The sequence below is a fragment of the Prinia subflava genome, chromosome 1, assembly GCF_021018805.1.
Source record: "Prinia subflava isolate CZ2003 ecotype Zambia chromosome 1, Cam_Psub_1.2, whole genome shotgun sequence".
In the NCBI taxonomy this organism is placed as follows: domain Eukaryota; kingdom Metazoa; phylum Chordata; class Aves; order Passeriformes; family Cisticolidae; genus Prinia; species Prinia subflava.
Genome location: NC_086247.1, coordinates 14,406,014 through 14,433,770, shown reverse-complemented (window position 1 = coordinate 14,433,770; position 27,757 = coordinate 14,406,014). Strand labels below are relative to the sequence as shown.

The following is a 27,757-nucleotide window of genomic DNA, read 5'->3' as shown; positions in this document are numbered from 1 at the left end:
TGGTGGTGAAACAGGTCTGAAAAAGCACAAAGATAAACACAACTACTTGAGGAAGGATGTACAATCTATGGACACTTAAGAGGTTTAGAAACAGAAAAATTTACCTTAACCCTCTCCTTCTCCCAAAAAAGTAATATTAAAGTACCATGACACAGACTTGGGTGTAGCAGTGGAACAAGAATAGGGAGTGAAAAACAACCCTTGGAGATTTGACTTCCTTGATTTACCAGTGTAGGATGTCAGCTGGAATGACCCAAGCAGAAAAGGCAATTCCGTGCCCACACAAGATGAGCACAGATCAGCATCCTCAGCACCACACACCTGACCATGCAATGAAGACTCTGAAACAAAGTTGCACACAACAGCTACCAGGTCACTGCCTAACAAGCTGGTTTAAATCATATCTTGTGAATTAGGAAGAATCCTCTACTCATACTCTTCCCAGATACAGAGCACTGTTCAACCTCCAGCTATAGATAACATCACCTGCCTCCTTCCCTTCCACCCCAGATGGAATAAACAGAGCAGTGTGTCTTCAAGGTGATCACACACACAGGGCAGGAATTCATTCAACAATTCAATCTCATTGAAGAAATACTTCCTTAGATTCCTGAACTGTTCTCTTTTTTACACACCAAGGAGGAGTAATTTGGAAGGCAGGGCCTGCACAGTGCCCCCAGTGTGAGCCGTTAAGCTTTGCCACCAACGGGAAGATGGAGCACAGGGAAGCATTCCCAGCAGTTCCTTCCCCTCGCCAAAGGCACCACAGCCAATCCAGCCTGACTGAAGCAGTGAAGAACACATTTTACAGTAATGCACTCGATCAAATCCAAATCCTCCCAAGACAGCTTTCTGAAAAGAAATGTTACTCACTGAGCTGTGACAAAAATGTCTTCCTATCTTATAAACACTAAGTGAATGCTTATGGTTAATTTCTTTAGAACAATTTTGACATTTTTGTTTGAGGAGGATCTATAATAAAATGCAGATGCTGTACTTCTTTACCAAGATACTGAAGCACTTCAAAAAAACCCAACAGCAGTCATAGGGAAAACAATGAATGCTGTGAAACAGAGAACCCATCTCCATCTCATCACTTGTGTCTGCAACAGAGAAGGGAAATACACTTCTTGTACATGCAGGAGCCATATAAGAACACCAGTGCTCTATCACCACTCCTCAGACCTCATTCAACAGCTCATCAGTGCATTAGCACAAAGCCTCCTTTCCAAGAAATGCAAGCCCCTTGGTACTGCTTCTAGGCTGTGGTCAGAATTAGTAACAAATCCTGTACGTGACAAAGCAGAGCTTGTACTCAGTGCCCCAGATTAGGGTGTCACCAAGCACATGTTTGAGCAAAATCAACTTGTCATGAGTGTTGATCACCGGGCTGTAACAAAGAGCCAAACTGGTGAAAAAACTGTACTAGATTATTGATAGAAGGAAAGCCAGAAAAGCTTTCTTTCTAGTCTGAGCACCCAAATTTCCACACCTCTCTCCCACAGAGCTCGAACCAAAGGAATGGAAGTCACTTTTCCAGAGCTACACCTGCACATGCACCCTTGGGCTGGCTGAGCACAGGCCAGCCTGCATCCCACAGGAATTCCAGCACATCAGGATGGGCCCAGCTGCTTCCACAGGTCACTCAAAAGCAGGACAGCTCCTTGTGCCCAGACTAAGTCAGCTCACTCAGCCCAGGGCATGCAGAATTCACTGCCCTTATATAAAACTCTAGAGGGAACCAACTGACTCCATGTGCTGCAGCCACAGGCTTGGATCCAAATGTCTGGATATACCAGGAGGAGCATGCAACTTCAGAGGTAATGACATACAAGCAGAGGCAATTCCAGAAGAAAGGGAACAGCAGAGCTAAAAGAATCCAAGCTGGATACGTTCTGGCATTCAGAAGGGACAGGCATGTAGATAAATCACAGTTTATACACAGTCTCCCATAATTTTTCACACACATTCCTAGCTTAGAATCCTTGAACAAAAGCACAGTACAGCCACCAGAGTACCACTTCCTTCCTAATGGCAAGAAAATTACATATTCAAGTTTAATCTTTTGAAGAGCCAGATCTTTCCACACCTAATACCAAAATAACCAATCTCTTAGTGCTCAGTCTCTCCTACATAAATGGGAGTTGTTCAAACAACATACAGAGCTAATACATAACAGCTTATAACACAATTTTTATTAGAAAAGTTATACATAACAGCATCAACTATTTTCAAGAATATTAACCTTGAAAAGCAACAAAAACAGACTAAAAATGTGTAACAAGAAACTAATGACCTTTTCTATAATTAAACATTCAAATTATCTACAATGTCTCTTTTTACAAAGGGGAAAATTATGGTTTTACAGGCACATTATGTTGAAAATAAAGTTGCAGTAACTTTATACAATTAACTTTTTCAAGGATTATTAAAACATGGTCATTATGTAGTCTCAGAGTTTTTTAAACATTCACATAATTTTACAGTTGAGTATACATTGAAATTTCAGAGTCCCAAGTTATTTCACAAAAGTGCCAACATTAAAACCAGAACCTTCAGTGTGAATAATTTTGCCCTAAAAAAAGTTAAGACAGGTCTCCATAATCAACATATTCACATAATTTCTGGTGCTACCTGGTCTAACAGTAAAGCTTCATTGTTTAGAAATAAAATCAAACCGGATTTCTTTCACAAAACTGATAAAACGTTTTCAACATGGGAGTGTACATTATCAGAAAAAATTGACACTAAAAACCATAAATACATCTGAAGAGCCATTAATACACTACACAATTAAGTGGAATTGTGCCCATCTGTACTCTATATTCAAAATTTGTTAACCTTTTGGTACAAGTGGTATCTGAATTCAGCAATTTTTCTTATTCTTACTGTCAGTGCCTGCTTAATAAAAAAATCAGATAATTTACAATCTAGAAGTCTGTTTTAAAAAGTCTGAAGTTTATATACAGCTCTAACAAACCTAAAGCATTATGATTTCTTAAATGGTTAAATGAAATTACTAGTTTTCATTTGTCATTTATTAACAGCAATTAGCCATTATCAGTAGTGGACCATAACAGGGTGATAAGCAAAAAGGAATGTTTCATCTAAAATGCTTCACATGTTCTGTCCTTTCAGGTATCATGTAGAGGACGTGCTTTCCACAGACACTCATTTCCCCTTAGCATCAAGGGCTACAAAAATCTGACTGCAAAAACGCAGTGACACAGCAAGCTGACATATCAGGCACTACCTTTCATATTGGCAGCTTCAAGAGACCCAGGGTATGCACAAAGATCTAGAGAAGGGGAGAAAAAACTACTACTATGAGAAGCAGACCGAACATTTCAGATGAGTTTGGCAACATTTTTCATCAGACAAAAGGCTGGCCATTCAGATTTACTTGTATAGGTTAAAAACACCTCTATTGAATCAACTAGTCAAATGTAAGACATTTTCATTGATACTCAACATCACATGCACCAATATTGCACACATCTGCTCTGAGCTGCTAAAACAGTCTTTATCTGGACGCTTGAGATAATGGTTTCTGCAGCTGGAACTCAAGTCACCCAACCCAGCCAGCAGTTTTCACTAAAAATTTGAGTGGTAAAGTTAAAATACAAACCCCAAAATAACCCCAAGAGAAAACCAAGGACTTTATACAGACAATAAAATCTAAATTTTCTGCAATGGTCTTGTGGGCCCTACAGACAGGGCAATACACGCACGCTCTGCTCTAGGGAACCATTCAGATAATGTGAAACCTGGGACCAGGGGTGGCAATGATGTCACTGTAGGGCTCCTCCTGTGTCAGCTCTATAGCTTGCTGTTTTTTCAGTACCAGGAAACTGTAGAACTTTGCAGCTGCTTGTTTTCTATTCGTATTTCTGCACAGCTCAAGCAAACTGATAGATTCTGCTCCAGTCTTAGCAAGAGCTCTCTGAAAAACACAACATTGATAGCACAAGTTAAATAGAGAACTACACAGAAACAACGTCTCCTGGCAAGATTCTGTTTGTTGTCAATCCCAGAACACTGAGGGATTCAGAAGGATGGGAACACTACAACACATACATGACAGTTTCTTTATGGCTCTTATCTAAATGAAACCTAGTAGGCTTCTCAGAGATGTGTGAAAAATCATTTTGCATCTGCTGAACATATTCACAGAAACACCATTGTATAGCACAAGATTTTATTTCTGCAGCAATAGCTAACCAGTCTTTTTTGACTACAGGGTCATTTTTTCTTAACAGGAATTTTTAAAAAATCAAGTTTTATTTTTCAAAATAAATTTAATTTCAAAAATAATAAAGTCAAATTTCAAGAGCTAACGTTCTTTACGAGATGCATAATTTTCCCAAGGTAAAAGCCTGTTTATTTCTAAAACTCCTTTGTCGTAAACTAAGTACCCAAAGTCACTTAGATTTTCTCAAAGTCTTGGCAAGAATATATATTAAAAAAGTCATAATAATACATCTTTTTGCTGGCCAGGACAACAATTGAAGTGTTCGATTTAAAACAGAACTGTCTGCCCTGGAATGAATTTCATCCAGATGAAATGATATTTGGCTGGCCAAACCAAATCACTTTATATTAATCAAATCTTAACTCCAAATCTCATTGCAGATTTAATGTTTCAGCCATCCAATGTGATGCTCTTTTGGGTAAATGGAAGAAAGAATTGAAAAAAGCTAGTTATGGCCAAAGAGAATTCTAAAGCTGTCTTCAGAAACTGTGATAAAACATTCAGAGAGGAAAACATTACACAACACTATCAACTCAACATTTGTATATTTTAGAAGTTATTTTTAAGCTATTCTTTATTTTAATCAGTTATACTGATTTGTTCTGGGACAGAGTTAATTTTCTTCACAACAGCTCATAGCGTGCTATGTTTTGCATCAAGTAGGCTGGAGGTGCACAAGAAGCTGGGAGGGAACACAGCCAGGACAGCAGAGCCTAACTGGCCAAAAGGATAATCCTAAAGACCCACAGCACAAAGTCAGAGATGCTATGGTTTTATTAAATTGACCATATTAAAAATATAGTCAATTATTTTGAAATTTAAATTTCTGGGAATTGTAGTTGCACACCAAGTGTGAAGTTAAAAGTTGAAAAATATTTAAGTGAAAAATTGTAATTCAAATGTTCTCTGAACAGTAAGTGACAATTATAAAAGTATAGATTTAATTTTAATACAATTATCTGATACAGATTAAATCAACTACATGCATTCTTCCCCCTCTAGGATAACTGGTATTTTAGGCTGTAACACTAACTGCAGAGAAAGCTCTTTCTAGACCTTTTAGCTCAAAAGCCTCAGTGGACACACTCAAAGGCTACTTTAAGAGAAAGCAGATGAGCATGTGTACCTGAAGGCCATGGAGCATTTGCTGAGTCCTCTTGTTCCATCTCCTTTCTTCTTGATCCTGATCACCCCCTGTGCCATCTTCTTCCTAGAAGCAGGTGCAAAATGAAAGACATCAATGAAGTTTGTTCTGTTTGTTACCACTGGATATTAAATTCTGTAGCTAAGAGACAACTTAAGTTATCCTATTTGAGGACATGACTGGTTTTCTTGCAAAAAGCTACTTTCATTAAGTATCACAAGCTATTTAAAATGGACCACGCTGTTAAGTTCAAAAGTTCTTATCTAGGGCACTGTAAACATACAGAGTGGTTTAATCCAGCCATGAGTGAGAACAGCAGAACACTAATTCAAAACAGAATGTATATGTAATTTATAAAATTAAATAATATAAATATTATTAAATGGACACAAAATAATTTAAGAATTATATTTCCAAGGGCTATTAATAAGGACAGACGAGTTATTTCTTATGCCTTTTACTGAATCCACAGTCAAACATTCACCCACTTCTGGGAAAGTGGGTGAATGTTTCACACAAACTGATTCTACACAGAGTTCTTACTTCTTCCTCCTCCTCCTCCTCTTTCTCCTTTTCCTTCTCTTTCTCTTTTTCTGGCAGAAGTTCTAGCTCTGGTATTAACTGGCAGATGTTTTGGGGCTCCTCTGGAGGCATTTCTACAGGTGGTATTTCCAGCTGTTGTGATGGTGGATGCTTTAGGAGTACACAGTACAGGTAAACAAACAGAATAATTTTGTGAGTTTTACAATAGAATGATGTGCTACAGACCAGTTTAATAAAATCCAAGTATCTAATATTACCAATCTGTCATAACTTTTCATTTTTGAAAACCAAAAGCAATTCTGTTTTGCTGTCCATATGTATGTTTTCAATCCTTTAGATTCTACTCAAACCAGAAATTATGATACCACTGTAAAGTAAAAAGGCTTTCCAGTAACATCACTTATGCCACCATCCAAAATACTGATCACATTCCTTGGATCAGCACATGCAAATTTAAAATCCCACATCACCAGATGCAATGCTGCATGAACACACTTTAACTCACTGGAACTAGTCATCTTCAAAACATCAAAATGCTGTTCTTGTCAATACAAACATGAAGGAATTAAAACACTGGTACCTGCAAGTTTCTGAAAATGTAGTAATTACTTTGGTGATGAAGTATATTCTCAGAAAATATTTATGTTAAGAGGAAACTACAGAAAAGCAATTTAATGGGATTTATGTAGACAGTTTTAATAAAATTAATATATGGTACTCTCCCCTGAATCTATAAACAATCAAGTGCTTGCCAGTAAAGTTACCCTGACACCTGAAACTGTTTCTACACATATCCAAAAATGGCTGAGCAACTTCTGATACAGTCACACAGCAGGTATCACTACAGGCTGTACATGTCATTAGAGGCCTGACCTGGCCTCTAAAGATGATCACAGAATTCCCACACACCAACACTCCCAATTACACTGGCTTAGCCCAGTCCACGCCAATTCCACCCCATGACAGGGCCAAGAGGAGCAGCAGCTGCCACCCTGCTTGGTGAGATCATGTAATATCTAACAGTCCCACTCTACAGTGAACCTGTTAGCCCAGGAGTGTGAATAGTGAGGTTAAAAAATGCACATTTAAATATGAGACACAGCATAAACCAGGACTGTTCTCAACACACAAGCATTCAGAAAAATACCTTTCATTTTGCCTGTTTCCTTCCTCTCCCCTTCACAAACAGTTTCCTTTCACACTGCATTACAGCTAATGCCCAAGTCTACCCACAACTCAACCAAGAAATCGCTCCCAAGTTTTTCTTTGAATCCTTAAGCCTGGAACACTAGGGCCACCTCAAAAGACAGTTATGCAGCTAACACAATCCTTGCTTCATGGAAGCTGTTCATATACACTTGCCAAGCAGAACTTGATAAGCAATACACTAGACTCCTTGAAGACTTTTACTGGAGGAAATAGTATAATTTCTTTATTCTACAAGCATTTTAAATGTTTCAGTAAGCTTTTCAGCTAACAAAAGCACCAGAATGACTACCCAGGGACAAATGTTCTGATACTACTCAGTATCAGTGAATCTCAAAGGACCATCAGAAGCTAGGGCCTGAAATCTGTGTCATTTCCTACTCAAAGACACTGCCCACTTCTCACTCCCCATAAAATATTACTCAAGGCTTACTCACAGGTAACACTGGCTCTGGTTCCACTTGCTGCAGTTTGCGCTTCACACCGGTCTGCGCTGGTGGGGGTGGCATCACCGACTCATCCAGGTTGGTTCTGCTGCCCTCCATCATCGACTCCTGCAAACGGCTTGGTTCTTCCAGAATAGGCTCATCTACATTCCACAACAAACCTTCTTTTAGATACTTAAGAATGTAGTTAGAAACTGTACCAAAATCCAACCTGCTATTAGCACTGAGCACTCTCAACACTGCACTTTTAATCCACTGGTTCAAACAACTCTTAAACATCCCCTATTTCTAGGAAAAAAAGTTATTTTACGTCACAGGTTGTACATCAAGCTAAACAAATGAAACAACCATTACAAAGCTCACTGCTTCACACATAATCTTTGATGACTTAATACAGAGCACAGATAAAAGAGAAAAAAAAAGCTCCAAGGGAAAGCAGAGCATCTTTGACAAGACACAAACCAATGACATCTCGTTGCTGCTGTTGCTGTTGCTGCTCCTCTCTGGGAACCTCTGGGTTTTCAAAGTCTTTAAGGAACTCATCAAGATTGTCAGCTTCTCCACCTTTCCTCCTCTTTCTCAGGTCTTCTGGTACCAGAGGTGTAAGACAGCGAGTAAAGAGCTACAGAGGAAAGGTTATTATTCACTACTGCAGTTCTCAGTGTCCTTTCATTTAGTTATGGATCAAGTAATTATGGGCTATCTTTCTTTTTCAGTTTTTAAACTCTTCTCCAACAGTACTATCTTCCAAAACATCATAATTAATAATAGCAATGTTTAAAATATTTACATTAGTTTTTTTAATATGATTTTTTTCTTCCATTGATGAATACTGCCATCGCTATATCAGTATTTATATGCTGATGTTTGCTATACATGAGGCACAATCCAGAATATAGTCCATTTAAAAATGAACTTGCATAAAAACATTACCTTCAGTAGCCTGTTATTCCATAGAGGCTGTGCAGGCAGAGAGAAAAGCTTTTCAACTCCACCAGTTTCTTTCCACATCATCAGTTTCTTAGTAGGAGGTGCCAAATCCAAAGTAGTAACAATATCAGAGTAGTCACTTAATTGGGCTCGAATAGTCTTGCTGTCCAGTTCTTTCACACTGTCCACAATCAGCTTTCTCTTCCTCTTTGCCTTGGTTTCCTTGACTGTTGAGATTTTTAGCAAGCAATGAAGGTTAGCTCAAACAGGTACCATGCTGTAAAAGAATCCTGCAAGCTCTCTATAGGTCCTACCTGCCCACATATAAAGCTGCCTCAAGAATCTAAGGCAACACTAGCTCTGGGAGGATTAAAACCTATGTGCAATATAAAACATCAAATACTATGAATGCTGTCCCATAACCTACAAATTATTCTGTGAATTTCCATCTACCTAAGCCTCAATGTCCTCACTGCACATGCCTTTATCTCCCATGGTTTGCTTGTTAGGCTGGTGCAAACACTGGCCACTGAGTTGAAGAGAAGATGGAGCATCTCTCTTACAAGGAAAGGCCGAGAGATTTGGTTTTGTTCAGCCTGGAGAAAAGGGAGCTTTGGGGTGATCTAACTGTGGCATTCCAGTACCTGAAGGGAGACTACAAGGAAGACTGAGGAGACGTTTTAAAGACATGTAGTGACAGGGTAAGGGGGATGGCTGCCACTGGCAGAGAGTAGGTTCAGACCAGATATTAGAAAGAAATTCTCTACTGTGAGTGTGGCGAGGGACTGGAACAGGTTGCTCAGAGATGTCCCATCCCTGTCAGTGTTCAAGGCCAGGCTGGATGAAGCTCTGAGCAAGTGGTGTAGTGGAAGGTGTCCCTGCTCATGGCAAGAGAGTTGGAACTACATCTTCATGATCCCTTCCAATCCCAGCCATTCTGTGACTCTAATGACAGATTTAAAATAACTCACCCAGTTTTCCCCCTAAGCCCTACTTGAGCTTTGGTAGAGTTAATGTGGGTGGTTGTTTTTACTGTAAACTTCTGACCCTGTTCCAGGATAACTGTGCTCACAGCCTGGTACTCTGCAGCAGACCTTGAGGCTCTGGCAAATGCTGTCGTTGCTGGTCCCCTGCTGCCAGCCTGCCACGAGAGGGCAGTGCCAGGGCTCTCCCACCGCCAAGAGGGAATGAGGGCCTGGAGCTCTGTCTTTTATAAAGGCATAGGACAAGCTAATTTCTTCCCAGACATTAGTTTTTTAATAAAGCGGGGGTCAGTATATAATGAGCCAAATATAGTATCAGTTAAATAAGCAAGTTTCTTGCACTAAAGCAAACGACAAGGAAAATCCCTACTTAGCAGAAATTCAAATACAAAGCTGCACCTCCTGAAATCAGCAATTCATTAAAGCTACAAATCACTAGAACAGCACTCCTTCTCAGTGTAAACAGTCACTCCTGCCCTTTAAACACAGCATATCAAGAACAGTGCTGCACTACAGATACCATGTTAGAATTAAAGACATGCTGAGCACCATTCCAGCTCAGTGCATTTCAACTAGCATGTTTACCTAAAGCTACAGTATCACGCTGTTACCTGCACTGACTGCAGAAACTGTAAACTAGTATTCTCTGACACCATCCATGTAAGCTATCTCTCTGGAAAGTACTGGAGGGCTACTATTAGAATAAAAGGAGTTCAGCATGATCCCTGGTTTCTCTCCCAAGTGAGAAGCAGAGTCAGCAGCAGTGCTAGACTATCAAGCTATGGTCTCTGACAAACTGTGTAAAATACTCCCCAGCAGCTCACTCACCAGTTATGTCAATAGGCTCCAGAGCAAAAGCTTCCTCTTCGTTGGGAACAAGCGTTGTCTGGTCAGTCATGGTTGGTAACGGCTCCACGGGATCGACTGAGTCCGGGCTGTCCGGGCCTCCCACTGCCAACCACAACAAGAACCTTGCACTAGGTCAAAGCATTAACAGGCTGTGCTGCTCCCTCATCCCCTCCTCCTTCAGGTGCTTCAACAAATTTCATACTTTTCAGCTCAGTATGCTTTTAAGGAATTAGAATCCAAACTACATGAGTTGAAAGTAATTCAGGATCTGGTCCTAGATCATACTCACTTGATACATTATCATCATCATCCATATCATCATGGGGAGGCTGCTCTGGCATCATTACTCCACTTTCTGAGAGTGCAGGTGGGTCATCAAAAATACCACCATCATTATTACTAAGAAGCTTGTCATCTGAAGCAACCATAAAAAACAATCAGTTGTGCATCCAGAAATTCATGAAACAAGTATAGACAAATTTACAAGGAAGTACAGACAAATTTATTACACAGATGAAGATGTGCAGAAGCTAGAAACCAATACTTTCAATGCTGACAAAGAAGAAAGTAGCAGTGCTCTTTCAAGGGGCATTTCAGCTCTGAGCATGAAGATAACCTTTATTACAATATACTTGCCACACATTTGCATCTTACATCTAATTTTTTAGAATTTCGTTTTAAATATGCCAACACTTAATATGTTGTGTGTCATCTATACTGCTGCTGTACTCACACATCAGAATTCCATGGTGCAGGGCATAACTCTGACAGGGATCTTGGCAACAAGGGAAACAACTTCCCCTCATCTACGCACAAACTAATTAATTATAATTAAGGCACGAGGTAGAATAGAGGAAAAACAAATTTCTCTAACTTACCCAATATTCCACCATCATTTCCTTCTCCAAAATTATCATCTTTGTATTGGTCTTCATATTCCAGGTGATTGGATTTCTCATTGAGGTGACTGGTGCTCTGCTCAGGTTCCAGCAGGAGATTGGAAGCACTAGTGCTCACCAGCATGTCATCCTCAAAGGCACTGCCTTCCCTCATCATCTCACGATCATCCATCCCAAAGTCACCTGCAAGAACACAATTGCACAGCTCTAAGTGCTAAAAAACCAAGATGCAAGAGACCTACCTAATTCATCAAGAAGGGCCCATATGTAAGACCAAGCTTTAATTTAATTTATCTTATGTGCAGAGTTAATGACAAGATCTAAGGAATTGTGCCCAGCAATACCATAGCAAAAAATACTGTTCAATTATAAAAATAACTATCTTCTTTTCAAAGCATCTCATTGTACTTATTTGAATTGATATTAGCCAGATCCTACAAAACTTTATCTGCACAGAAACCAAAGAAGTCAATGGAATTCAAAGATGTTTTGCCTTATGCCTCCAGGCTGGGCTTCAAGTACAGGGAACAAACCAATACCCACTCAATACCATTTCTAGATTATTCCTTCAAAACAATTACTGCATTATGGATTACAATCCTGTATGTTGGGAAACAGATATTCAAATAAAACTGGTTTTAGGCTTTGATTCAGATGTTAGAACACTGTCCTTGAAAGGATATCTGGAATAGCAAACTTGTCACAAGTGACTGATTCAGCTTTAGAGATCTCCCAATGGTTTCTGACTGAGAGCATTCTTATGATTAAAGCAACAGCTCACTTCATATTCCCACCCCATTTTGAAAATTATAGTTGTCACATAATTGTACTTGAATTATTAACTTGACTGAATATTCTTCAGCTTTTCCTTCTACCTACTCTAGGCAGCCAGAAGTTTGCTGAGCATTAGAGGACAGACTTTCTGGAAAAAATGAAATGAACTAAAAATTAAACATAAAAAACCACAGCATGTTTGATCTAATTTGTTTAGTGCTTATTGGGCATTCCATAGTACTTGCAAAACCCTATCTTACAATAACTGAAATTAGCTAGTAACACATAATAACACACGAAATCTTTACCAAAGTCATTATCCTGGAGGATACTGATGTTGCCTACTTCTTCTCTCATTGTAATTTCTTCCACTCTACTCTGGTTCAAACTGAACTGCTGAGCCACATCAATATCACTTAAACAAACAGAAGGCAATTATTAAAAATCTCATTAAAAAACGAACAACAAATAAAGCCTGCTAAAATAAACATGACATTATTCAGTAAAAAGCAATTTTACATTCAAGCCAATTATTGAAAAAAAGTAACGGTGAACACTGAATAGAAACTACGACTTAAAACAGTGAGACCATTAATGGTTCAAACCTATCATCCAAATTGCATTAGCTTCTGGAAAACGAGTCAGTAACCTCTCTTACTCCTTGCTGTGTTGGGATTACTAATTTCAAAGGCCAAATTAACAATTAAGAAAAACATTGCACCTCTTCAACTTCAAAAGCTATTAATATAGTTTATCAAACACTGTATTTTGCACCACTACCAAGTTAACAGCCTTTGTGGTATATTAAGGTATATTTCTTATAAATACACAGAAATTTTATGCAGTTTCAAATTAGCATATACTCTAATTTGAATTTAAACTAAATTGAACACTGAGTAAGTTGTATTCTAAAAACTCCCTTATGAATAATTAAAAAAAAAAAACAACTTCAATTTCTTAAAGACTAAGAACTATTCAGGTTGTGTACCTGTTATAAGTACAAGTAACCCGTAAGTATTAAGAACGCTGAAGAACTAAAAGTGCCACTTCAAAAGGTCAACAACATTTTCATAAAACTAATCTTGTGTAACATAAGGATATATGTGATGTAAAGGTGCCTTGCACAGAAGAAAAAGCAAGTTATAATAGGTATCTGAGTTTTTCAAAAGCTCCTGTAAGGACAGCTTTAACTTTAAAGTCAATGCTACTTTGAACTTAAAATCAACACAAAGATGACCGCACATTTCCTTATCAAAAGACCTAATAACAGAAGTTACCCACAGACTTTTTTTTTTTTTTTTTAAACATTCAGCAATGAGTTAGTTGTTTAAAACTATGTTGTCCACGACTAAAACCAATTCTCATTTTCATGGAAATGAAAAAAATCCCAAGCTTACTCTAGATCAGGAAGTGGTTGGTCAAAATCATGGAACTCCTCAGGTAAAGTAATAGCATTGTAAGCAGCCTCTCTGTTTTCCTCAGGCAAATCAACAACTCCTGCAAAGAAGAACACCCAGACATGAGTTCCCATTCCTGACAAGGACAGCATTTTTTGCCATGCCATTAGCATGTCCTCTCTGCATGAGCCTATCTTTAAATTGTTCAACTGATGCTGAGACAACTACAAAGAAACCTTAGATAATGCCAGTAAGTGAAATTCAAACTAAATTCAAAACACATCCTCAAGCCCTTGCAGTGTCTGTATAATCCCAGAAGCCTGAAATCCATCAGTGATGTTGGTGTGGCACTATGCAGAGCTGTGCAGCCAACACAGGCATTGTCACAGTGTCTCACAACACTACAGGTACCTGCTCCAAAATCATTTTATCATGATACACGATACGAGCTGCAGGGCTCTACATTACAGCAGCAGCACAGTGGGACTACTTTGCTCCTGGTCCTTTATTCAGTTCCATCAGCTCCAGAAGTCCTGGAACAGTACTGATTGCCCTTGGGGCTCACTGACTCCTAGGCTTCTGCACATAAAAGAGCTGTATTACCAAAACCACACACGTACCTTTTCTTATCCTCCAGAGATGCTTACTCTTATTCAGCAGGCATTCTCAGAGCATGACTATCAGATTGGGCATCACAAAACCAGTGCCAGTAGTTGGTCCTTCTCTTTTGTTCAAAGTCTTAAAAGGTCAGGACACTTGAAAGTGCATGGGAAATGCAGGTTCAATTCCTTCTGTAACTTGCAGAAGATTTGAGCTCTATGCTCTGCCTTCTGACCCACACATACAACACAAGCAATTCTGAGGTACAGATACTTCAGAAACACTCTGCTCATTCTGCTCCCCTCTGCAATGAATAATTCAAGAACCACCGTCCACAGAGACCAAGAACAAGCATGAGTATGTAGCTTACTCATCATCATGGTACTTGACTAGGAACGAAGAAATCTAGTCCATCCTTTCAGGGCTGTTCAATATTTTTACTCTGCTGCTTAAAATGAAATAATGTAAATAATTCTCAGAACAGAAAGACTCAATGCCTAAGGCAAAAAGCTGATAAACTGAAAATAAAGACCAGTGCCTCAGCTTCTGTTAGGCCAGCATGCCACTTTTTGTAAATCTTGATTTTAAGGTGCTTCACCTTCAACAGGCACTCTGTTAGGAGGGAAAATTGGGAAAACAGATTGCCTTGTGATATTAGAACAAATTGATGTTCTTATCACCCAGGGAAGTTAAACACAGTACTAAACAAAAAAAAAAAAAAAAAAATTAGCAACAGCCAACAAATTGCCACTGAAAGCTGTATAAAATTCAGTACTTGAATTCAATGCGTGGATCACAACCTGTAGATCAGGAAATGAAGATAAAGGCATGACAAACCTTAACTTTTCTCAAGTTGCTACTGCACTGGCTTTCAAGAGTTGCCTTTTTAAAAAACAAGTCCCCCTAAAGTTCAGCTTTAAATCTATTGCACTCACTAACTTAAATAGTAGCTGTGAGCATCCAGCAGCATCACTGCACACAGCTACACTTCAGTTGAGAAAAAGTTCCCCAGGCTAAAATTAAAGAAAACTATCTTTAAAGCCATGAAAGAATGAAAGCCAAACAATTAATTGACTGCTGGATGGAAAAGTAACTTCAGATATTAATATGGCACCCCATCTTCATGGAAAACAACTACAAGTTAGTAAGCAACTACAGAGGGGGGAATTATGTTGCGAACACACAAAAGGAAAATGATCTTTGATGCACACATTACAGTTCACATTATTTTCAGAAACTAAAACATGAAAGTGGTAAAAAATCAGCTTGCTTTCATGTTTCTTTTATAACTCATAGCAAAAGAATCCTCATCCTTGACGGAAACCAGTCCCCTTCTGTGCTTGTGCTCAGTAGGGCACTGGCCTTTCTCAGACAGAAGGTAAAAACCATGCAGTGTATTTCCATTTAACATCATACACCAGCAACAGCCAAAATCTTACGTGGGATTTTACTGAATCAGCATCAATAGGAAAAGTTTTTGTTCAGAATTCAGTTAGAAGATGTTTTTCAGCAGACAACTCAGTCAGCCAGTTGCAATAATTACTTCTCCTATAACCTATACCTTTATATAATTATACAGACATAAGAAAGAAGAACTGTATGCCTTCTTACTAAATACATTTATCAATATAACTTTTCACAGAGCGCTTAGATAAAGACATACCTGGACGAAAAGCCATCTTAATCTTAATGAAAGCCTCATTACAGTCTGCAAGAAGATATTTTGCTTTCCTGTGGTAGATTCTAACAACGCCTAGTAAAAGATGTCCTGAGGTTCGAAGAGCCATCTTCACCTAAAAACACATTGCACAATCAGTGAATTAGATGTACCCTCACTTTTCCCTTAAATGACACCTCAGTCAGCTTTACATGAAATTACTCAATAAAATAAATATCCAAAATAAGTCTAAAAATCAGCAGAAATCTGAAGAAACAAAGAATGTAAAGTCTACAGTTCAAGATGATACGTTATTACATTATTCATGGATAACCTGGCAAATATCACTAAATTAACAGCAGCTCACCCAGGAATTCCTAAACACTGCTCTGTCTAGTTAAAAAAATAAATAATAAAGCCTATTTTAACCACATTTTCTTTTCTACCACCTTTGCTATTTCAGTTGTGGAAAAAGTGAAAAATACAATAAGTTGGACAGCCATAAATAGTGATTTGATTAAGTAAAATCTGGTTAAAAACTGTTAGCTACCTCTCCATCTTCTGTCCTGCAGTTAAAAAGAAAATCAGAGAGACACAGTGGAAGATGTGGAGTGCCCATAAACAAGCACTGCCACACTAAACAATTATAAGTTCCTTTCCTCTTCAATCTCACTGCTTTACCATGTAATGAAGTATCTACTGTGGGAACATAAAATTGAAAAAAAATTCACAGAAGGACTCTTTTTTAAGTATTTTAGGCTGCAAGAGCATGAAATTTGTGTTGAATGGTACATGGTATAATTGTCTCACAGAAAGAGTAAGCCATACCGGATTTAACATCAACTGTGAGAATTCAAAATTTTTATTTCCCCCAATGTCTTTTTAATATTTCAGCTAAAGAACTATTACAAAATGTTAAATATATGAAGAAGTGCCTATTAGTTTCTCCTTTCTCTAAAAGAATGCTCCAGCTCACTAGTGAGTCTATGAACATTATCTTCTTCCTAAATCCTTCCAAAGGTGGTAATGAAGCAAATCACTATTCTAGAAGAGTAAGCATCTCTGTGATTGTACAATACACTTTTTGCTTACACTTTGCAGTTCTTCTAAAATATAGAGTAGCATTATAAAACCTCTTAACATTTGTATCAACCAGACTAAAAGACATTAGTTTGGTTTTGTTTTCAAGTAGTTGCTTTTTTTATAAGACACTGACATCTATTAAATGACAAAAGTCACAACTGTAGCATCAGTTACAAGATGAAAAATTTCATTGTCACGAGTAGTAGAGGGGAAGAAAAAGAAACATGTAAAAACATGAAGCTACTTAAAATTTCCTCCTGTTTCACAATAATATTTCACATCTTAACAGATCTTTCCACCCTTTAAAATAGCAACATTAAGAACTTATTTGCTTCAGTGACCCAAATAGTAATTACCATCTGTACACTCAAGTTCTTTTCACTACAAGGTAACACAACATTAGTGTAAAATAGATACCTTTGGGGAAATGATGCTCTCCACACTGCTCTCCAGATTACATTCAAAAACGTGAGCTTTGGTCAGCTTCTTATCCCAGTGGGCCGCCAGCCAGATTTTGGCCAGCGGCCCACGTTTGCTCAGGACAAAGTGGGCATAGAACATGGTCCCAGATGTCTAAAACAAAGTGCAAACCTGTAAAGAGAAAGGCAAATATTTCTTTCCACCTCTTTTATTTTATGAGGAACATCCTTGTAAACACCCCCTTTATCCTCAGAAATAGTGCACATTTGATTTTTAACCACTGAGGTCAGACTATTTGTTTAATACATTTAAGAAGCCAAGACTTACAAACGGTGTCCATGTAACAGCATATAGCCACTAACAGCCACATACACAACTCAGGAATCTTTACCATCCCTCAAGAAAAATAATCTTGAATCTTTTTACCTTTAGGGTAATGATACCAAACTCTCCGAATGCAAAGAAGCACATCTCAGTGTTCACTCCATGGTAGTTTTCTACAACTTCCATTTCTTTCTAATTTTTAATTCAGTAGCTACTACTCTACTATACCAGTATATATTGTACACTGTTCCAGCAAATGATTCACCTTTATAAAATATACAGCCCTAAATCTTTTTGGGCTTCACTATAACTTACTAAACACAAAGCACCATCATGTCTTTATTTCTGAACAGACCCATCTCTATTTCACAGCTTTTTTTAATCAAGTGTTGATAAAAGTGGTGAGAAAATTGACTGCATGATTCCAAACTTCCTTAAGATTCCATTTTCTTTCTCCTTCACTAGGAAAAAACACAAAAAGACACTCTTATCTATTTATCGAGTAACTACTTTGTTAGGGCTGATAAGATGCCAAGACATCAAATCATGGGGAATCAGAACAGCGTGATGTCTTATGATCTAAACATGCTAGTTCCATGCATGAGGTAAGTATATGATTGAGTTAACCACATACAGAGGGGGAAAAAAGCTTGCTTTAAAAAAGTAGAATCTCCACAAAGAGTTTTTCCAGTAGTTTCTATAACCCAGGAAAATGAATTAAAAGAGAAGAAAAGGAAAGGCAAAACAAGAGCATTTCAGTTTTTACCTCCTCTATGCCTACAGAAAAACTGCCAGAGGAAGCACAGCAAGTCACAATTGTTACTGTTAGGAATTGAAGTACAGGGGCAAGAGAAGCTCTGACATTACTGATTCAGTGGAAATAAAGCCATCCTCTAGACACCTGGATAACAAATAAACAGATGTACATCTCAAAGTTATGTCCAAGAATTTCTTTTTTCCATTTTGAGAGTTGCATAACAGAACTGATTATTGAGCTACTCTCTTAATGACAGACTGACCACCAATTCCATCCACAACCAAAACAGTGGAGAGGATTTAAAGGAAATAAAGGCCACGTTCATCTTAAACTCAAATTAATTCAGTATACAGAATTAAAACTACTCTTAGGAGTGAAGTTAATAGCTTTTAGTCGTAATGAAGCTGACAAACTGACAAAAAGTTAAAATGCTATTTTCATTTGTTGAGGTTGTGAGGGTTAAGGACAGCACTGTAAAAAGATGGACATCAGCAAGTTTTTCCAGGAAGCACAATGAAATAAATTTTGGATAAACATTATCTAAAGGAAAGTATTCCACTTTTTTCTCCCCCAGGATTTTTTTAAAGACATCACACTGTCTGATGGCCAGCAGACAATTCAATCCTTGCATATTTTTGAAGGCCTCTGTATTTTTGTATATGCAGAGACATAACTTTGCAGCACAGCATTTTGGTATCTTGAGTTGCTACCAGAACTATGCAGCAGTAAGCCTGTAATTACCCCTGAACATGAGGAATAGGGGAAAACACAGAGGAAACAAAACCTCTTGTATTAGGCCATTAAACGGGTCCAACAACAGTTGCAAAAGAATGTACTTTGATTAGTGGAGTTTATTGAAGCTTGGCACATTTATTAAAACAGATAACGTGAGCTTCACAAAACTTCAAATATAGAGTTAACTGAAAACGTACTTAAAGTTTCCTGTTAAATGTGAAACTCACTATTTGGACAACCTGGACAAAAACAATTTATCTATCACTTTAAATCTGTTTCTCTTCTTCCATCACTGAAGCCTTGCCATACTGAAATACATGAAGAGAAACAGTGACAATCAAACTAGATACTTTTAGTGTGCTTCAATCTGAACTGTTCTTAACAAATGAGGGTTCTATTACCTAAAGCAATAATTTCTTGTCACGCGAGTCCCTGTCACTGCCAAATTCCAGCAGATGCTCTGCATGGCAATAACTGGGTTACAGCAACTGTACAAAGCCCACTTTTGCAGTCCAGCTGTTTAGCTCCTCAGCTCTTCAAAGTGGGCCCCAAAAGCTGCTCCTGCTTTCTCTAGATTTTTTTTCTTTCTTTTCATATACTCCGTTTTCTGCATTTCAGACTTGTCTGATCTTTAATTCATAGCACAGTATGTTGATGCAGTGGCATAAAAGAAGAAATTGATTTTCTGGCATAACTTGAGACTGGGATGAATGTTAAAGGAACCAAGAGTTTCTAGAAGTGACAGAGGGCTCAAGCAGACACATAGAATATGTCATTGGCTGAAAAAGCAACTCCTAACATCCCACAAAAGTAAAAGCTTGACGGCTATTAAAAAGCTCGTAAGGTAAAATGTAACTGTCGATTTTTGAAATTGACTGGATATGAAACAGGACCATAAAACTTGCTAAGAACTTAGGCATTTTTTCTGTCTTGCTTCCATCCTCTAAGGCAAAAAAGAATATGTACTCACACAAGGCCAGGTAGGACCCTGTGTGATCACCTGATCTTGCCAAATCAACTTTTTAAAAATACTTGAAACTTTACAGTCATTAACTTTGAATTTGCTTCAATGTGCCACAATCGTCCACAGGTTTTCTCTGCCAAACTTGGTCAACAATTGCACAATTTAAAAAATATTTTTCTTCCCACAGAAGTGTAAAAAATGCTCTACTTCTACACAAAGCAAATGAAATGTAAAGCAGAACTAATGTATTACTGGTCATACACAGGGTCTGATCCAGAATGTGCTTGTTTCATTCTCTCATCTGAGACTCTGGTAATTGCCCCTTCCAAAATAGCACTAAAAAATTTGGTAGATAGTAACTATGGGCTTCATTTTAACCCTCGATTTGCATATATTTTGTCTTAAAATCCTTCTTCAGATTAGAATGGCTAACTAGCTAACCTCTGAAGAGCACATTGGCATAGCTAGTCCCACCCTTCAAGGGATGCAGAAAGGGGCTTAATGAACTAAGAGTTGACAACAGAGCATTCACCATATTTTGACTGTGGTTCACTCCAGCTCATTAACCCACTTGTCAGGGGCTCTCCCTAGGTTAGGTTATGCACACACACACACACACACACACACACCAGTCCACAACTAAAGTTCAGTCTTTACTGAGTTCAGGTTCTTTTACTGTCACCTACTTTTATTCCTTGTAAAGCTAGTCCAGAACCACAGTCAGACACAGATGAGTATACAAAGTCCACACTACAGTTTAAGAAATCAGCCAGTCATTTTAATTCATTTGTCCTTATGCTAGCCTTCCATTTCTCTTCTCTGCTGGTTTTCCCCACCTGCATTTTTCCTCCTATGCTGTTTCTGCTTTGCTAAGCTCAGGCAGCCCGGGGTGATCTTTGGAAGTGCGAGATCACCCTGAGCTGGCCCTACCACACTTCAGAAATTCAGAACTACCCTGACCCCGCATTGTACTTTGAATTCTCCAACTTTAACTCCTACCCCTTCACTCTCCAGTCCTTCTTACATGACTACACTTCCCACATGCCCTACATTAACACTGCCTCCCTGGCAGGTTTCAGTACCACACTGAACACCTGGTGCCACTGAAAAAAAATTCATCACAACCTCCACTAACATCACCTTACAGCTCCATGCCTCTTTTCACCACTACCTTATCTGATAGTCTTCCTTCAACCTCTTTATAATTGTCTGGTTAATCCATATTTATCTGAATTTTAGTATGTTTTTTTGTGGCACCTGCAGCTTTACTAAAGTTCAGTGTCAAATCACCTCAATTCCTTGTGCCCACAAAAATCAATTATTGAAAAAGATGAAATTGAACTAGTTCAACTTGACATACCATTGATAAATAGATAGAGCATTTTCTATTTCTCTTCGGGTCTTGATTTTTGCATTAACAATTGTACAGAAATTCTATGGCTGAGGTTGCACTACCAGGTCCATTAATTACTCAAACCACACCACTCCGTTACAGGAACTGCACTCACTGTTCTCCAATTACAATACACCACACACCTACATAATCAGATAGAACCAGCGCCCCACTAGGGTTACCAATTCAAAAGGCAGATCTCAAGTACTGCAGAGAGCTGGAGATTACTGAACCCTACGAACACTGTTGTCCTCCTCCCTCAATTCCACATTCACACCCAAACCTCAGCAGGTATCCTGCCTGCCCTTGTCCCTACATTCAGAATGCTCAACCAATAGGAAAAAAATCTTTTTAATTTAAGGCCCTGTCTCCATTATCCCAACCTATTTTGTGCAATTCCAGATCCAAGTCAAACTAATAAACTTGTAGAAACCATGTACTAACACACTCTTTAAAGGCAGGTAAGTTGGACAGAATTCCTTATGTTAGTCCATCTTTTGCAGTTGTTATTTCTCTGCACTGTTTATCTGAAGAGCCCATATATAAAAATCTTTTTAACATTTTACCTTTAAGAAGTTAAACTGATGTGGCAACTAAAGCAAATACTCTAATTTCTGTGGGAAATCCCATGGTATATGCAAGACATGATTAATTTGTGTGGTAATTTAAGTTTATTGTAGGTCTTCCTAACTTTTTGCTCCTCCTTTTATTACCCCCATCACACCTACTTCCTCTCTAGTTAAAACTTTAGATGAGTGGGCTGTGCTTTCCCAAATTTTGTAGTATGTCAAATATTTATAAAGGAAACCTCATATAATAAAACAGAAGCCTGGCCCTAATAATGCTTTGATGTCCCCCGGTTTTGGTAATACGAGTTTTACCTGAGTAAGAGATTAAGGAAAGTGTTCTTATAGCCCACATTCACACAATGTGGGCCTAAATGGTAACTTCTCCAAATTTACAGTAGTTTCTTTATGTGTCTGAATTTAAAGAAAAGCCATTTTCAATGAAAGATGCCAGTAAGTCACACTGACCCCAAGTTTCCTTTGTTACTGATAAAAACACAACTGTTTTATATTTAACATTTCTAATTAGCGTTTCTATTCAGGATCATAGAAATCTTATAAACGATAGCAAGATTTCTATAAGTGGGCATAAAAGCGGGATCTTGGTTTTTCAAAAGGCCGGCATTTTTAAAGGGCCCTTTTATTTGCAGCTGAACAGCCACAGTGTCCAGAAGGCAGTTCATTGCCACCAGAGAGGCTGTGAGAACATTCAGTACCCTGCCCCATCCATGGCAGAGGGAAAATTGCACTTAAAAACAGAAGACTGGCAAATGAAACTTTGCTCCTGTCCCTCTCCCGAGGCCGCAGCAGCCCCGCTGTCCATTTAGCGACCCCAGAGCCAGGGATGTTACAGCGCGGCGCCCCCGGGCCTCCCGCGGCTCCCTCGGCTGCCCAGTGACCCGGCTCTCCGGGGCAGGTCGCTGCGGATCCGCGCGTGTGGCCGCTCCAGGTACACAGACCGCGGCCCGGCTCCAGCTCCCCCCTCCGCCCCGGCCGCGCACCCCCGGGCCTCGTCCGTGCCGCCGCCAGGCCGCGCTCCGGGCCCCGCTGCGCCCGGCCTCGCCTCTGATGGCCCCGACACCCGGCCCCGGTGCAGGGTCCCGGGGCAGCCGTGCCCTTCCCAGGGAGGCCCAGGTGTCGCGGCGCACCAGGCGGGCCCTCCCCGCCGGGAGAGCTCGGCCGAAGCCGGCTCCGAGCCCGAGCATGACGGCAGGACCCCGAGAGCCGGGCCCGCCTGGGCCCCGCCGGGCCCCTTCGGGCGGCGGCAACGACCGCGGCGGCCGGAGCCACTCCTTACCCTGCTCCACGCCCGGGGACCACTCGCTGCTCCTGCCGAGCCGAGCCGGGCCGGGCCGGGCCGAGCCCGAGCCGAGCGGCGCCGAACCGAACCGAAGCTGAGCCGGAGCCGAGCCGGGCCGAGCCGAGCGGAGCCGAAGTGAAGCCGAGCGGAGCCGAGCCTCCCGCTCAAGCAAACAAGATGGCGGCCGCGGTCCTTCCTGCGCGCGAACGCGCCGTTCAAACCGCAGGATGTTTACGGTCAAATTCCCCCCCGGCCCCGGCCCCGCCACTGCGCGTGCGCGCGGCCCCGGGAGGCGGGGCAGAGCCGCGGGGGTGACGAATGGCCGCTGAGTGACAGCGGCGCGCGAGCACCGCGGGAGGCGGGGCCTCGGCGGGGGCGGGGCAGCCGCGCGTGCGCGCGGGCACCAGCGAGCGGCCGGGCTGTGAGGGCGCCCCGCCCTCGTTCCGCCGGAACGGCCCGGCGTTCTTGGTTATCTCGCTTTAAAACGTGTGAAACAGTCGTTCTCTTCTTTCACAGCCTGCTCCCCGTGAGCTCGTTCTGGTCTCTGCAGCCCCCTCCTGCTGCCGGGGCGCTGCAGGTGTTCTGTGCTGTGTGCTGGTTTGTTGTCATGGGGAACAACTGCGGGCACCACTCGCTTTCTTTGTCTGGACAAATTTGGTTTCAACTGTATACAGAAAGGTTTTCTTGGTCTCAATTTACTAATTTATGATGGCCACATATGATGTAATGGAGAGGGAAGTATGGCTACAACATGATTCTAAACTAGAGTTAATCATTAGGTAAAATCAATGGAAAGGGAAAACAAGGACTGCTATGGGAAACAGATTTTCCTGGTTTCTGTCAGGCGCTAGGAAGTCTGATGCTATGAGTACTTACCATTGTACCAAACAGCCTTTGGCCCAAAGAGACACAAAATTCAAAAGCCTCATTAAAATAACCTCTGAAACAATACTTCTAGTGCAATGGATCATCAATTTACATAGATAATGTCAAGAAAATCTGCCTACTGAGGGTTTAAGGAGTATTACTGCTGTTTGTGATACTCAGATAATATATCGTAGGGGATGATAACATCAGCAAATAATACATAAAAACATACAGGTTCAGTCTCCTGGTTCTCTTTACTTAGATGCAGTTTTGAAGATTTCAGCATTCATTTTCGTTCATAATGTTTCATTAGAACCTTTATTCAGAATAAACATCGATTCTCTGTATGTCCCACATGGATTTCTGCCAGGTGTAGTAATATTTCAAGGGTTTTCATCTGCTAGAAAACATTTGCTGTTATCACTGCTCTCCTGTATCTCCATGTGGAGTTAGAGGTCTGGGCTTTGAACCGGGGAGTGTCCAGGCCATGGGCCATTGGCTTGCTGACACTTGCATTCGTTTAACAGTGCTGATGCACTGGGTTGCATCAAAGTCCACCAAAACTGTGGCCCAGCCAAGCTGCATCATTTGCTTCTATAGGAAATAGCCACTCCCCAGTAGGGGAAAAAAGCCTCACAAGCACAGTGGAGTGAGTCAGAAGCCTCAGTGCTTCATGCCCTGACCCACGGTGCCGCTGAAATGTCCACAGCACAGCCTGGCTCTGGCTCTTGCCCTGCTCAGTGCTTACCTCAGTTGCATCCATTTTAGTATGAAATCCTTCTTTCTCTGGCTCAGCAGACACTGAGGATTGGTCAAAATTGCCTTTCTAGTGACTGTGTGCCAGTTACCTTTTTAGAAGCCCTACATCATATTGCCATTGACTGAACAGAAATTAACGACGGGAAGGAATTATTATTATATTTTTTAGTTGTCACTACCAATTCTTTAATGGTTGCACATTAAAAAAATAAAATAATTAAAATGTGTCTGTTGTTTTTCTCATGCTCTCTACTGTTTGAGCAAGCAATTTTTTTTCACAAAAAGCATTCTTTTTGAGAACAAAACTAGGAAGTTCTAGTTAAATTTTTGGTAATACCTACCATGGAGTTAAAAGCATTAAGCTTGTATGTAGCTCCAGTCTTTTCCTGATGACTCTCTCTAGTCAGTTTCCAATTTTTCCAAAGTTTAGTTTCCAGTTTTTCCATTCTTTGTTACTACAGGGCTTTAAATGTACATACTTCAAAGAAGAAAATATATGCAAATCCCAGAGAATTTGTAGTCTAAATTTGGCTCAGTTTAAATCTAAAGGATTTGAATTATCACATCTGTTTCTCATGGCAGTATGTGACTACTGTGAAGATCAATCAGTAATCTTGTCCTCTATTTTATTCTTGAATGTATTTTAAAATTATGCCAGTCTAATTTAATATTATTTCTTTTTTTCCAACATCTATTCATTTTGATATTTTTCTGTATCATCTCAAAAGAATGTTTCTTTCCATCAAAATTAAAAATCAAGACAATTCATTTGTGTGGTCTAAAATTAAGGTTAATTGCCTGATATGAAAATGTTTCATTTGTACTGTGGAGATAAATGCACTTCATTAACAAATTGGTATTTAAACTTCACCATAATTTTCAGATGTTCTGCTAAGAATTAAAGTAATTATAGTAGAGTAAATAAGGAATATCAAAATACAGTGTGTGCTGGAACTCATGTCCATTGAGTTCCATCCACTGAACTATCAGTTTTAAAATACGATAAATAAGTTTTCTTCATTATTAATAACACACTAAATTATGCATGGCTCTTTCAAATGTTTGTGATTAAGCCAAATATTTCAACCTTTTGTGCTTAAGTTCTCATGAAGATCAATTATTAAAAAAAAATAAATTCTCCATTTTTGCAGTTTGGGAGGGTTTTTTTTTAACCCAGCTTGGAAAGTGCCTTGAATGCCCTGACCTGAGACAGACAATGTAACTGATCTTCCTGTCCCCATTTTCTTGTTCTCAAGAGCTGCTTGTGGCAGCTCTTGAGAAAAAGTTTTGCCGCTGATTTGTATTCAGCACTCCGTACTTTGCTGAATTTCTCCTCGGGCTCTGCTCAGACACATGCATTCCAGATGGCACTTAAAAAAGCAAGTTTGTTACTATGATGTACATTCTTGCTAGCATATAGCAGATCACATTATCAGTGACATTTAGGAAGAAACTGAGGCAAGAAGCCTATTTTTGTTTTCAGCTTTGGTCAAGTATATCTATCAGGCAATGAAATCATCATTTGCAAGTGCAGAACAACTTAGTTCATATATAAATAACTTTCTCTTAGGAGGAAGGACAACATGTTTTAATTACTTTCGATTAACTGAAGTAATCATTTTTTGCCTGACAAATATTCTCCCTTGAATTTTGAGATCCAAATCTGCTCTTGAGTCACTCACCGATCCTCTAGTTCCTTCCAATCTAAGCTGCTTTGCCCAATCACTTCCAAGTATTGGCAACAATAAATTGCTTTTTTGAGCCATCAAACGACATTCAGGATAGTCACAGTCACACTTCTACCATATGAAACAAAAGGAAAAATACCATAACTTGTGATTTGATTAGAACCTGTGTACTCTAAAAACTTCAGCTTTTTAAGGCAGATAATCCAAAGTTTGTCCATTATGTTGGGACCTTATCTGAGGAACAATTTCAGCCCCAGTTTACAGTAAGTCAGCTTTGCTGCAGCTGTACAGAAAAGCAGGAGGTCCTGGAAAGAGAACTGGTATACAAGTGCATATGGAAATTTCCAGCTGTAAGCCATGACTGCCCATAGGTGAAATGGTTTCTGAAAGTGGCATTCAAATATACCACAAAATCACCTTGGTACTCTGTTCTGAACATTAGAATACAAATATTTGCACTCTAACTTGTAGTTTAGACTCTTGATTTCAGTGTGGGCCACCTGCCACAGTCACATGTGAAGTACGTGAAAAATGAGAATAACTGAAAACACTGATTTCTTACCACCAGGCCTTTATTTCTCAACACATCCCTTTACCAAAAGCACCAAGCAAAAAGGGTTTATACTTGCTGGGAATTCTTTACAAGGCAAGTCAAAGATGTTTCCTACCAGCATATTTAATTAGAGAATGACCTGGTTTTGACTGGGATAGAGTTAACTTTTTTCCAGCAGCTGGTACAGTGCAGTGTTTTGAATTTATTATGAGAATAATGTTGATAACACACTGATGTTTGGTTGTTGCTAAGCAGTGCTTACTTTAAATCAAGGATTTTCAGTTTCCCATGCTCTGCCAGTGAGGAGTTGCACAAAAAGCTTGGAGGGGAGCATGGCCAGGATGGCTGACTGGCATATTCTGTACCAGAGAACATCGTGTCCAGTGTGTAAGCCAGAATTGCCCAGGGGCAAATGATCACAGGGATGGGCTGGGCATCAGTCAGTGGGAGGTGAGCAACTGTACTGTGCATCACTTGTTTTTCATGGGTTTTATTCTTCTCTCTCTCCTTTTCATTATATTATTATTATTGTTAATAATAATAATAATAACAATATTAAAACAATTATTTTCTTTTGTTTCCATTATTACACTGTTCTTATCTCAAACCGTTAAGTTTTATTTTTCCCAATTTTTCTTCCCTTTGGGATGGGGAATGAATGACTGTGG

The 27,757-nt window shown here is 39.6% G+C and overlaps 1 protein-coding gene across 1 annotated transcript; it reads right to left on the bottom strand.

The window, feature by feature from the left end:
• Nucleotides 1-2,173: 2,173 nt before the first annotated feature.
• Nucleotides 2,174-23,480, bottom strand: RAD21 (RAD21 cohesin complex component). The gene is made up of 14 exons (XM_063422691.1): nucleotides 23,220-23,480; nucleotides 17,181-17,354; nucleotides 15,687-15,816; nucleotides 13,424-13,523; nucleotides 12,335-12,441; nucleotides 11,232-11,435; nucleotides 10,643-10,768; nucleotides 10,333-10,455; nucleotides 8,525-8,748; nucleotides 8,054-8,213; nucleotides 7,583-7,734; nucleotides 5,940-6,089; nucleotides 5,379-5,462; nucleotides 2,174-3,943 (listed from the first exon to the last, which is right to left on the bottom strand). The coding sequence occupies exons 2-14, from the start codon at nucleotides 17,322-17,324 to the stop codon at nucleotides 3,752-3,754; spliced, it is 1,896 nt and encodes a 631-aa protein (XP_063278761.1). The 5' UTR covers nucleotides 17,325-17,354; nucleotides 23,220-23,480; the 3' UTR covers nucleotides 2,174-3,751.
• Nucleotides 23,481-27,757: the final 4,277 nt, after the last annotated feature.